This window comes from Myotis daubentonii, chromosome 14, assembly GCF_963259705.1.
Source record: "Myotis daubentonii chromosome 14, mMyoDau2.1, whole genome shotgun sequence".
Lineage (NCBI taxonomy): Eukaryota > Metazoa > Chordata > Mammalia > Chiroptera > Vespertilionidae > Myotis > Myotis daubentonii.
In genome coordinates this window covers 54,315,216-54,328,729 of record NC_081853.1, presented here as the reverse complement: position 1 = coordinate 54,328,729, position 13,514 = coordinate 54,315,216, and the positions used below count along the sequence as shown (strand labels likewise).

At 53.0% G+C, this 13,514-nt stretch overlaps 1 protein-coding gene and 1 non-coding gene across 3 annotated transcripts in view; both read left to right on the top strand.

Annotated features, from left to right (window-relative positions):
* Window positions 1–4,811, top strand: part of PDZRN3 (PDZ domain containing ring finger 3) — a 90,735-nt gene extending 85,924 nt beyond the window's left edge. For both annotated transcript variants that reach the window (XM_059664542.1, XM_059664543.1), the window contains 3 exons: window positions 431–532; window positions 1,666–1,782; window positions 2,533–4,811. In XM_059664542.1, coding sequence (XP_059520525.1) covers window positions 431–532; window positions 1,666–1,782; window positions 2,533–3,981 — 1,668 coding nt within the window. In that variant the 3' untranslated portion in view covers window positions 3,982–4,811. The remainder of the gene's footprint in view (window positions 1–430; window positions 533–1,665; window positions 1,783–2,532) is intronic.
* On the top strand, window positions 1,085–1,223 carry LOC132215995 (small nucleolar RNA SNORA67). The gene has a single exon (XR_009448681.1). It is a non-coding gene; the product is annotated as a small nucleolar RNA SNORA67 (small nucleolar RNA).
* Window positions 4,812–13,514: the final 8,703 nt, after the last annotated feature.

The window sequence follows — 13,514 nt, the reverse complement described above, 5'->3', positions numbered from 1 at the left end:
CCTGAGGCTGGGACCCAGACCCCCTTTACAATCCCATTTCCTTCTCTGCCCTCAGCTTCCATAATGTTCCCATCAGACCTGTCACGGCTGCTTCTCCCGTGTTACCCTAAAACATCTGTAATAACCCTTCATGCTTCCCTTGTACTCCTGCCCGAGTCTCACGTCTGAGTCAGTTGCTCACCTGTTCCTCTTCACACACTCCGTTCACACGGCCTCCACGGTGCCCTGGCCTTGGACACCGGGGCTCCGTCCCGGGCCAGCGCTGCATGTGTCCCGGCACGGCCCCCTGACAATTGAGCATTCTCTCCGAGCTCCGTGGACCTTCCATGTCCTCGCCCCAAGTGGGTAACAGATGGAGCAGCGCCGCGTGATTCTGCGTGACCTACTTGTGCGTTTGTCCACCCTCCACCTTCTTTTCTCTTTTTTTAAGATTAACGGGATAGAGGTACGGAACCACGAAGAGGCTGTGGCCCTTCTAACCAGTGAAGAAAACAAGAACTTCTCCTTGCTCATCGCGAGGCCCGAGCTCCAGGTGAGTCCACTTCCTGGGCCTGTATTTCGAAACCCGGAGTCCCTGTCCCTGCAGAACACGGCCCCGGTATCGGGTCCGAGCGTGAAGACCCTGTGCCCTGGAAAGGTAGTCTCACTGTGAGTTCAGGATCTGTTGGACGTGTCTGCCGCTGAAGGAGGGTGCTGGAAGCCACCCGGGCAGTTCCACTACGGGCCCGGCAGGCGCCTTAACGCAGGGATTGGAAAAGGGAGAAGAGGAAAACGTGGAATGGAAAACACCAGGGTCACGACCTTCAAGATGTTAGAGGTCAAGACCTGACCAAGGTCCCAGCCTAGCGCTGTGTCTCACTCACAACTGTAGGGGGAGCACCGCCTGGGCCTGGATTTGTGATACTGCCCTGACGCCTGGAAATCGGCCGAGAGAGTCGATTGCAGGTGCTCTTACCACACCAAAAAGGGACTGTGAGGTGATGTTAATTAGCTTGACTACTGTAATGACTTTAGTACGTTGATCAAATCATGATGTCTGCCTTAAACAGAACAATTTCAATTTTTATTTTTTAATGACTCACCACACCAAGGTGATTCCTTGTCCAAGGGGCTTAATGTGGCCTCTTTAGGGAAGGAGCAAATTGGAATAAACTCTGGCTTCAGGGTGTCAGCAGAGAAGGTGATGCTTAAAGTCCTTTGCCTTCCTTTGGCTGCCTACATGTAAAATAATGAGAGAGAGAGAGAGAGAGGAGAGAGAGAGACACGCATTGGTCAACAGACTTTTTATTAAAACAAATATAAAAGGCCAGATTTGGCACATGGGCTGCCGATCAAGGGCCCCTGAAGAGTCTGCTCTTCCTGGACAAGAAAGAGGGGGGCCCTGCTGCTTGTGTGGGGCCGGCCCTGCACCTCGGCCTGAAAGTAGCTGATGTGAGAGAAGGGGTTCCACCCTGCAAAATGAAACGGCAGACACTGGGGACCCACCCCCCACCCCCCAGACAAGGGGTGAGGCGGGGCGTTTCCTGGAATATAGCAAACAACAGGCAGACTGCCCTGGGAATGTTTTTCCCCGAGGAAATGTCTTTTCTTTAAAAATATGAATGAGTTACGTGAGAGCAAGAGCACTCTCCTCTGAGGCATGTGCTGGCTGCCGCTTTTCCCCAGCTGGACGAGGGCTGGATGGACGACGACCGGAACGACTTCCTGGACGACCTGCACATGGACATGCTGGAGGAGCAGCACCACCAGGCCATGCAGTTCACCGCCAGCGCGCTGCAGCAGGTAAGGCCCCCACTGCCCTCGCTGTCCTTGACAGGCCACGCCCAGCCCTCGCCAGGCCACGCCCAGCCTTCACCAACCTAGCCCAGCCCTCGCCAGGCCACGCCCAGCCTTCACCGCCTAGCCCAGCCCTCGCCAGGCCACGCCCAGCCCTCACCAACCTAGCCCAGCCCTCGCCAGCCTTGCGGGTGGCGCAGCTGCAGGAACCGCTCCCTGTCTCCCTTAGAAGCTTAACTAAGGACCATGGGAGGCCCCGCCTGAAAGGCAGCAGGGACATCGTGCTTGTCCTTCTGGCCGGAGGGAAGCGCTGCCCTGCACTCAGAGAACTGGGGAGGGACCATTGACCTTCCACGTTGGCGGGGAAAACACCTGTGGGGGCGGCGGTAATTTAAAGCAGAGATATGGTCACATTTTCAAAAGTGCAGCCCTTCCCCGTTTAACCTGAGCCGCCCCTGTCCCGTCATTGCCACCACCACTGTCCTCCACGCCCCACTGACCGGGAGCTAGAGGTGGCCCTGTGCTCTGGGTCATGCATCCAGGCCAGGCGACGGTCACCTCACTTTTCCGGTGGCATCAGTGGTCGCCCAGGCGGGTCTGGCTAATGCCCGGGCCCGGTCTTAGTCCTCACCTGTGCCGAGTGGTGGAGGCCGCCCCCCCCCCCCCCCCCCCCGCAGAGCCTTGTCCTGCAGGAAGAGGTCACAGGTAGTGGCACCCAGGCCTCTCGCCGTGACCGGAGGCTCTTGTTTTGTGCAGAAGAAGCATGAGGAAGACGGGGGGACCACGGACACCGCCACCATCCTGTCCAACCAGCACGAGAAGGACAGCGGCGTGGGCCGCACGGACGAGAGCACGCGCAACGACGAGAGCTCGGAGCAGGAGAACAACGGCGACGAGGCGGCCGCGCTGGCCGGGCAGAGGACACGCACGGGCAGCCAGGACACGCTGGGCAGCGGCGACCTGCCCTTCAGCGGAGACTCCTTGCTCTGGGCCGACTGCGCAGACGCAGACGACGCGGAGTGTGAGAGCTTCCGCCAGCTGCTGGAGCTCAAGTGCCCGGGGCGCGGCGCCCCCGAGAGCACCGACGGGGAGCTGGGGCTGCTGGACGCGGAGCTGCTGGAGCTCCGGTGCCCGGCGCGGGGTACGGGCAGGGGCGCCCCTGAGAGCGTGGACAGGGAGCTGGAGCTGCTCAACGCCGAGCTGCGCAGCATCGAGCTCGAATGTCTGAGCGTCGTGCGCGCGCACCGGGCTCGGCAGCTGCGTGAGGCCTGGACGCTGCACCCCGGTGGCTTCCGTGGCTGCGACACGGAGGCGGACGGACGCCGTCACGAGCTCTCCGACATCACCGAGCTCCCCGAGAAGTCGGACAAGGACAGCTCAAGCGCCTACAACACCGGGGAGAGCTGCCGGAGCACCCCGCTGGCCCTGGACATGTCCCCCGACAGCTCTTTGAGAAGAGGAGCCGAGGCGACCACAGGGGCCTGCGGGCCATCGCCAGAGAGTCCACTCTGCATCACGGAGGAGGCAGACTTGCGTGGGGCCTCGCAGAGCCCTGAGCGCAGCCCAGGGGATGGCCCCAGCCCCGCACCCTCGGTGCACGCGCCCCACAAGCTGGCCCACATCCCGGCGCACGCGCGGCGCTACCGCAGCTACATGCAGCTGGTGCAGCAGAAGTCGGCTGTGGAGTACGCGCACAGCCAGGTGAGCCTGCTGGGGGTGTGCAAGGACCTGGGCCCCGCCGGCCCGCCCGAGCCCCGCACAGAGTGGAAGGTGAAGGTGCGCAGCGATGGCTCTCGCTACATCACCAAGAGGCCAGTGCGCGACCGCCTGCTGCGGGAGCGCGCGCTGCGGATCCGCGAGGAGCGCAGTGGGGTCACCACGGACGACGATGCAGCCAGCGACATGAAGCTGGGCCGCTACTGGAGCCGCGAGGAGCGCAAGCAGCACGTGGCGCGCGCCCGGGAGCAGAGGCGGCGGCGCGCGCTCCTGCTGCAGAGCCGGCTGGACGGCCCCCGGGAGCAGCCCGCCGACGAGGACAGGAGGGAGGTGAGCATCCTTGAGTTGAGCCACAAGAAGATGATGAAGAAGAGGAACAAGAAGATTCTGGATAACTGGATGACGATCCAGGAGCTCCTGACCCACGGCACCAAGTCCCCGGATGGCACTAGAGTGTACAACTCCTTCCTCTCGGTGACTACTGTCTGAGCGTCATGTATATAGACAGCACTACCGTTGGGGTAGAAAACCCTGCCTCATTCAATGCGGCAAGTCTCTGTATGTAAGATAACAAGGTCGTGTTTATAGTCAACTCTGCACTTCCGGGGGCAGGGCTCTATTTTAAGCGGAGAAAAGCCACCCGGGACTATCTTGGGAGGCAGTATTGACAACCAGGGCCTTTCTCAGATAGTGAGGGTACTTTTTTACTTTGTTACCTTTTACGTAAAGTGTTTAAATTTCAAAAAGATCTTTTTAAGCATACTTTCACAGGATAATGTGTTTAAACTATATTCATACAGAAAAAGTTACACGTGCTTTCTTTCCTGCCGAAAATACAACTACCATTATGTATTTCTAATGGATCCCTATTTTATAATGTTACTTTCCTGAATGTGTTTCCTATGAGTGACCATTAATATATTATTTAGGTCAGGGCTTCAGCTCAAAACCACCAAACCGGTTCATGATTGAATACACATAACCAAACCAGCCGTGTTTAAACGTATGTTTCAACTGTAAACATGTTTCTGGTTAAAGTTCCCAAGCGAGCGTAAAGGTGTAAGCAGAAAGCTAAGTATTGTGCTGCTTTATGGAAGATTAGAGCATGTTTGCAAATATTGCAGCCGGTGGGGAGAATGTGCGCCACAGGGGGTCGCGGATGGAGACGGTGTGTGGACTTTTTAAGTGCTCTCCCCGCAGACCTTTTTCTGTGTAGATTTGAAGGGACAGACTCTTTTTACAGGCAAGTTCACAAAGTCATGATTACTACTCACCAACATCAAGGAAAATGAAGTTGAAATAAATTATTTTCTATTTGATATGTTTTGAAGTGATTTCTCATTTTTGAAGTGGTGCCTCTAAAATAAAAGCCCTTTGCAGTGTTGATTTTTTTCCCTTCATTGTATTACCTGCTGCTTCTCAGATCATTAAACCCTTCCTTCTGCCTGGAACCAAAAGGCCGATATAAAACCAAGGTCAAACTCACGGTGTAGCCCTGCTTGCCGGCAGTCTCACGGAAAGCCTCCACCTGGCCCCATCTCCTACAAACAGGAATAACTATGAACGCGTTTAGCGGTCAGGGTCATGGCTCATGATGAAACCTCTGGTGGGCTGCCACCATCCCTGCCTGGCGGTGGTCATTCACGTCGGCGGCAAGGAGGCCCCCCTCCCCATTTCTAAGGTGCGTCTGAAAATCGCACAACATTTCCATAGGAGGGCCAGGGTCACCAAAGTGGGTGGGCTTCAACACCGCTATCTTTCCGGTTCCTACATCATCAATGAGCTATGCCTTGCTCCCTGGCTGCAATGCTCACCACATTCCAGCTGTGGCACCTACTGAGAAGACAAAAAATAGAGACTGGGTGACGAGGGGCATCCCTTTGCCACGATGCCACGCATCTCCGGCATAGATTCCTCCCAAACTCCTATTCCAACCCAAACTCCTCTCCTTTGGGGCCAAGGAGCCTCCTCGTCACACTGGCAATAGAACCACTTGGTGAAGGTAAGGCACTGGAATACTCACGCTCACAGTTAAGCCGTCCGCCCATCACTTCTTCCAGAACCGGCCCTGCAGAGGTAATCCATTACCTGCTCAGCCCTCCAGAGAGCAGCTCCCGCAGCTGGAGTGCCGGGCCTGGTTTCCGCGTCTCCAGGTGAGCCTCCAGCAGCAGCGCCCTCCCAGCCGCTTGGCGCATGCCCTGTCTCCCAGGGAACAGACACCCCTCGGATGAACGATAAAGCGCTGCCAGGCACATAGTGGGTCTTTAGGGAAGTAGCTTTGCTCCCCTCCTGTTCGCATTAAAGATGGGGGAGGGGTACAGGGCTGGAAGAACACAGCTCCCACCTCACGAGGAGGCAGCTTCAGGGTCAAGCAGAGGGGCTGCTCACCAGCGCTCCCCGTGAGCCCCTGGATGAGGGGGTCCCCTGTGCCGCTCATGACGGAGTGGAGGGAGATAAAACCAACATACGTGTCCGTCCAAGGCCAGACTCTCCCGCCCCGACTTGTTTTTAAATCCCTTTGTCATGTAACTAACGTTTGGTCGTAATTTGCAATGCAATGCGAGGGTTCCCCGCCCCCAATCTAATTTAGCAAATCAACTCCTGAAAGAAATAGGAAGAGACCTCAGAAATCATTTTATGAATAACAGGAAACTCAAGGAGACGAAGAAATGTGGCTCATTAATGAGCCCCCAGGATGGGAGAGAAATCCGCTCCTAGCCAGTGTCCCCTGCAGCCTGCCCCCCCACCCCCCCACCCCACCTCCCCCGCCCCCCCACCCCCGCCTCCCATCAGTCATCGGCTGTGATTAACCACTGTCTTTCGTTACTGGCCTAAGAAGCATCCCGCTCCTGCCGATGTTGACAATTGTGGGAGGGACTCAGCCACAACACCTGCTTCTCTTGTGGCCTCAGGGGGTTTGAACCCAGGTCTCCGGAGAAGAAAAGTTACTTCTTTAACCTGCGACAGCAGGACCCTCCCCTTAATCCAATTCCGCTGTGGCCTGTGCTGCTTCACTGAGCACCTGGCGTGGTTTCGAATCGGTTCGGCTCAGAGCCACTGTGGGGGCAGCCGAGTCCCATTTCCAGTCTCGGTCCCTGGAGGACACGTGCTCATCCAGGGGACACAGGCACAGCCATCCGCGCTGTTTCTCTGATGCCCCTTCCCACCCGTCCATCCTCCCTCTTGTTTATTTCCGTTGCATGGAATTGAACTTGCAAAAGTCAAACCCCCTGGGGTCCAGCCAGACTCGAGTGAGACACCAGGGAGCTGTGGCTTTCCACCGCAAGAAGGCACTTTGGGGGGCAGCTCGGTGAGAAGGGTCTGTCTGCTAGACGTAGAGGTGCCCCAAATGCCCATTGGCGGTGCCAGCTTGCCGCTGGAGAGGGTCTACCTGATTCCAGACACAGCAGGTCACATCCCAGCAGCCTGTGCACCTAGTTAGCTCACCGCACCTCCTCCAGGCTCCCAGCAACCGGAAACTCTCACCTCTCCCCAGGGGACCGCTGGGTGGCACTTGGCATTCAGGTAGGAGAAGGTTCCGGAACCCCCTGCCGCTTCCCTCACCTTCCGGAGTCACTGTTCTGCCATTTCACTCCTGACTCCTGTTTTCTGCTTTAATGCCCAGCACCACCTCTTGGGCCCGCTCTTTCCTAACGCCGCCTGCAATTGAGACTCAAATAGTAAAATACACAGAACCGGCCATGTTACCAAGTCATCATTTATGAATCCAGCTCGATTCATTTGTTTAGTCAGATGTAAAGGGCAATAAAAAGCGATTGACTAAGAACAATTAAAACAGTAAAAGTAAATTGTTTGTGTCCATTAAAACCTGCTGAGGCCGTCAGTGGAAAATTGTGGGCCTCAATGTGAAAATTAAAACTATTGATTTTCCCCGAATGTATGTGAATAGCAGAGTTCTAATTTGTTTTGTTTTTTACTGGCTGCCAGCCCCTGGGGTCACAGTGAAGGTAGGCCTTCAATAAGCTCTTTTGGTGGAGTTAATAAAGATTTGGAAAGACAAATATGATAAGAAACAGCCGAGATGTTTCAGGGGGAGAATGAATGTGTCTGAGCGGCACCGTGCCCAGGCTCATACTTTGTAATTTATTGCATTTTGGGGCTGAAAATGGAAAATCAACGGCAGAATATATGATCTTCATAAGCTGAATTTTTAGGGCTTTGGCTTAATTTATGTGAGTGAGAGATTTTTTTATTATTGTCATTTTATGTTTTTATGTGCCACACTAAATCTTGTATCCCACAAACTGTTACTTTTTTAGTGTTCAATTAAAACACCAATATAAAAGGAATTCATGTGGACAGATCTTTAGCCGTGAGAGGAAACTTGGGGGAAACCCTCTGGACCAAATGAGGAGGTTCAGTCAGGAGACGTGTTGTTGGAATTCAAAAAGCTGTGAAAACAGTATAACATGAAGGTATCACGGTATCGGGTTGGACATGAGCTAGTATTAGGTTAACATTCTTAACAAATGAGAATGCAAACCGTTATACTTCTCTGGAGACCTGGGTTTAAACTTACTGTATAACAGTAATTAAGTGAATGATCAATAAACAGAAATCAGACTTCCTTTTAATCTTTATACATGTCAGGCATGGTTTTCAAATACGAGTGGATAAAGTTAGAGAATACGTCCGCACTTGGAATACGACATTTAAAAACCTATTACAATCTTGGTGTTATCTAAACCTGACTCCCAGACACTGATGTTTAAGAGAGAAAAAAGTTTCAAACAAACAGTTTCTTTGTTCCTTTCTTGGGAGACTTTTGTTTCATTCTTCACCCCCATCCCCACCGCAGAGAGTTTTCTAAAGAGACTATAAACAGTTTACCTGCAGAAAATGCTGTGGTTTCTGAACATTTCTTCTTTTTTCTCTTTATTTTTATTTCCCAGCCGTATTGAGGTGTACTTGACTGATACAAATTGTATATATTCGAGGTGTACAACATGATGATTTGCTATCCACATACATTGTGAAATGATCACACAATCAAATTAATACATCCTTCACCTCACATCGGTCCCACTGTGTGTGTGTGTGTGTGTGTGTGTGTGTGTGTAGTAATAACTCTCTTAGCAAATTTCAAATATACAGCTCAGAATTATTAATTAGAGTCACCATACTGTACATCAGACCCTCACAATGTACTCATATCACAAAACTAAGCCTCTGACCAACTCCCTCCACCCCACCCTCCAGCCCCTGGCAGCCTCCATTCTACTCTCTGCTTCTATGATTTGAACTTTTTTTCAGATTCCACATAGGAAAAAGATCATACAGTATTCACCTTCCTGTGTCTGGCTTATCTCACTCAGCATCACGTCCTCAACGTTCGTCCATGTTGTTTCAAATGGCAGAACCTCCTTCTTTATGAAGACTGAACCCTTTGCCATCGTGTGCATAAACCACCTTTGGTTTATCCGCCCTTCTCACAACACTGCTGTGTTATTCACGGCAGCCGGGACGTGGAAGAGCCTGACCGCTTGCTGCTCCTGGCCAAGACTCAGACGTGGGCCAGCTGGGCACTACACTGTCTCCCAGGGCGATGCCGAGGCGTTGCCTGCAGATATTTGGGAGGGAGGGGTCCGCAGGGTAGGATGTGTGGCTTAAGAAGTGCTGCAGGTGCCCTGGGTGGGCAGCCTCAGGACCACAAGGGGCACGGCCTCCAGAACAAAGATGCTGAAATCTTAGGGATCAGGAATCTCTGAGAATCTGCTCAGAATGATATACATATTTTCTGATTGTTTGTTTGCTGGAAAAAGTCTGCCTGTTATGGTCTTAGATTAAGAATTCCTGCTACTTTTTGTTTAAATGGGGCTGGGAGGAGTTTCACCTGGAAACAGAATTAACCAGAGAATCACCCAGCTCCCCCTGTGGGGCCTTTCACTGGTCCCCCAGGGCTAACGCAGCCTGAGAGCTGAGGTGCTGTGACCTGGTGACCTCCAATGGGTGTCCGGATGCAAGCGATGCCAGGTGAGTGGTGCCCCGGGTGCGGGCTCCTGGGTTCTGCACAGCCCCTCTCCTGATAGGCCAACGTGGCGGTCATTCCGAACTTACTCAGGAAAGCTGACTCCCGCACCATTTAAACTGGTGAATGGCGAGGAGGGGTTGGAGTGCTGGGGATGGAGAGGTTTATCCCGTGCCCAGTGCGGGGACTCCATCCCATGACCCAGCCAGCGCTGGTGTCTAGGTGGATTTAGGTTTTCTTATTCTTGAATTTTAAATAGGAAAAAAATACGAGCATGGGAATTAGAACAGATACGCTTTAAAAGACATACAAACTGCTTTTCCTCTTTCTCATTTTTCTTAACTACACCCAACCTGCAGACACCCAGGTACCTCCTGTAGTTACCAGTGGGGGGCGGGGACATCCTGGCCAGGTAGGAAAATAACGAAATCTTCTCATCTTTGTGGCAGGTGTTGTAATGATTTTTGTTTGTTTGTTTTTCACTCTACACCATAGTAATTTATTCCAGACTCCGTGGGCAGTTTTAACCTTTGGAATTTTGGATGTTCCCAGGACCACTGTGGAGGTTTGTGTAAGCGCCACGCTCCCCAGTGAGGGCCAGGCACCCAGCAGCTGCAGTTCACTGGGGCCCTGGAATGGGGCCTCCACAGCGAAGAACCTGGGCTACATCGGGTATCGGTAGTTAAGTTCTTCAGTGCGATCTGGGCAGTGCCCGCTGGGCACCCTCACCCAAGAGGGGGCACGTGTTCTCCTGGTTTCAGAGAAAAACGCTGTACTTTCCCATAAACCACCTGGCGGACGGGCCCATCTGCCGGGAAGGTGTTGGCAGGGCTTTCGAACCCTGTTCGGACGACCTGGGAGATGAAGGGCTAGCCCTCTCAGGCCCGGCGGACACGTGATAGACTGGCAGTGACATGAAAGCCTTGTCGGGCTGCTCGGGGAGCTGTGTCTGTAGTTAAAACAACGCTTGAGAGAAAATCGAGAATGTTCAAGGAAATCCACACGCAAATATTTGTGGGGAAACAGCCACGGCTGGACCTGAAGACTTGAAAGGCTGCGTGGTGGGCGTTCCTGTCCCAGAAGGGCGCGGCGGGGAGCCCCAGGCCAGCACCTTCCATCTGAGGCACCCATCTCACGGCTCTTGGAAAACACTCACAGCAGCGCACGTGTCCAGGTACTGCTTTCACTTTGATTTTTTTTTAAACTGCAGTTTTGATTAATGACAAACATATTGATGTTTGGGTGCTTCCCCGTACTTTCTCCGTGAAGTCTGGACCGAGGCGGCAAACAAAATCTAATTAGCCCTTTTGAAGTTCCCCCAAACCCCAGTTCTAAGCACTCCCCCCCACACACACACACTTCCTAGTCTAACATGAAGTGTGTGGTCTCTTCTGGTTGTGAAAGTTTTTTTCATTATTTATATATTCACATGCAGTTTGCATGTGATGCATATGGAAATATTTAGGGGGAAGTAGACTGGTGCCAGCAATTTACATTGAAGTATATAAAAAAAATTGATGAGTGGAGCAGTGGATATACATGTGATAAAGCAAGACTAGCAAGATGTTAATCGTGGACGCTATGTAGTGGGCATTCAGGGATTCACTTTCATGTGTGTCTGAGAATGTTGACAGTCAAATACGGGGAGGGGGAAAGAGCAGGTCTCTGTCACGTAGGTTTCTTACTCGGATGAAACCCAGGCTCTTCTTGCTGTAAAAGTCCTGATTTACAGGCAAACTTGGGGGTGCTGATTGCCTCTGAAGACTGGGGAAGTCCCAGTAAACATGGGTTTGTTTTTCTTGAGTCTTTAATTTGTATATTTACAAATCTAAAAGCCCTGCTCTTTTTTAAAACATAAAAATTATATACATGTACAACTTTTAGAAAAAAAAGAAAGAAACTTCCCCTAGAACAGTGGTTCTCAACCTTGGCTGCACATTAGAATCACCTGGGAATCTTTTTAAAATCCTGATTTCTGGGCCTCATCCTCCGGAAATTCTGTTTCTTTGTTACTAATGTTGTGGTCTCACCCCATCACAAAGAAAGAATTTCCGGAGGATGAGGCCCAGAAATCAGGATTTTAAAAAGATTCCCAGGTGATCCTAATGTGCAGCCAAGGTTGAGAACCACTGCCCTAGAACGTAACTCTTTCTTCCAATGATCCACCTGTCCCTCATGGTAACCGTGATCTCTTCAGATCTTGCTGCACTGGTACTGACCACTCAGTTTATTTTTTTATCTCACAATAAAGTTGGGACATCTTTCCACAGCACCACGTGTGGCTCTTCCCCGTTTTTTCTCAAAGTCTCCATAGCTCTCCAGTTTCATGCATTTGCTGTCATTTATGTAACCAAATATTGGCTGATAGATGCCTTGACACAACAGCCCTAACAACAGCATGGAGGGGCAGGGAGTGCTTAAAACACATCATTTGCTCCCAGTTCTGGAGGCTGGAAGTCGAGATGCCGGTGCCGGCAGACCTGGGGGCGGGGAGCCCTCTTCCTGGCTGCGGACAGCTGGCTGCCCTCTCGCTGTGTCCTCACCCGGCCTTCCTTCGGTGCCGTGGGCAGGCAGAACCCTCCAGTCTCTTCCTCTTCCAGCCAGGACACCGTCCTATGGGGCTGAGGGCCCACCGTGTGACCTCACTTAACCTTGATCACCTCCTGCCCCACCTCCAGACACGGGGACAGTGAGGCCGAGCTTCAGCATAGGACTCTGGGGGTCGTAGTTCAGGCTCCAGCAGGACACCCGTAAGTGGTTGCACCTGTGGGGCCGCCATCAGCAAGCCTGCCGTCAATGCACGTGCACGTGGGGAGCTGCGCTGCCGGCTTGCAGATTATCCTTTTAAAAACGGGTAAAGCTGATCTATCTGCTTGAACCAATCAGGTTAACCTTTCTGTCTTTCCCACACATGGCCCACACGCTCCTCCTCCCAGCCCGGCCTTTCACACCTGCTAGGCTGTCACTGGCACGTGTTGGATCAATTTGTTTTCCTTTGCTAATGAGTGGTTCCATGTTATTCCATTTAAATACCTTTCGTGTTCTTACGGACCTAGCATTGTCCTGCGAGGTCATCTGGCTTTTTTATGGATTTCCAAGAATGAAGGCGTTGTTGGTAACCAAGCGTGTAACCATCTCTCTCCACGTTGGCTTTTTCCCTTTTAGTCTTAGGTCTTGTTTTTATAGTTTCTTATACTGCCCCTGTGTGTTTTCTGGAGGCATTTTCATCAGAGTAGCTTTTCTCTCTTATAAACTGGCATTGTTCGTCGTCTAACAGCTTCTCCACTGCATCCCCTCTCCTGGGCTCAGGTCCCCAGGCCCCATGGTCTGCAGGGGACAGCGCTGGCCCCACCAGGAAGCACCAGCTGCCCCCTCCCTCGCCTGCCTGGTCTGTGCGGCCAGGGCCGCTGAACCCACTGGTGCCCGGCGGTACCAGCTGTTAAATATTGGGCCTCTCACCCCCGCCTGGAGCCATTGGAGCTGCTGACCCTGCTCCGCAGAGAAGCCGCGGTCAGCTTTCTGTGGGAACCCACATTTAGATGCCGACTCCGGGTCCCTGTGTTACAGGGACAACCTGGGAGAGTCAGAATTCTCCACCATTTCACCAGTGAAATTTCCATTTCTCCATGGAATCAGAGGAGATCAGAAGGTCTGCCCTTGTCTGTGCTGATGGAGGGGCGCCCTAGGAGGCCAATCTGCCTGCGGCTGAGGCCCTCCTGGGGGACAGTGTGTCCTGATGAAGTGAGGGGCTCAGTGGCCAGACAGAGTCCTGATTCCCGTCGCCTCCAGGTCACGGCTCCTCGCTGGCCTCGGCGAGCAGAGAACATGTCCCACGGGAACAGTGCTTCTCCACCAGCGCTTGGCTGTCCCTCCCACAGAGCTGAGCTTGGAGGGATAAGGAGACTCCTCCCATCGCTGCCCACCACGAGCACACCTGGACCTCATAGGCGGTGGTGTGACAGAAGAGGTGGCCCTCGCTGTCCTGTCCCAGCAGCGGCCCAGCCCCGGGCCACGTGGCCCATCTCAGTCACAG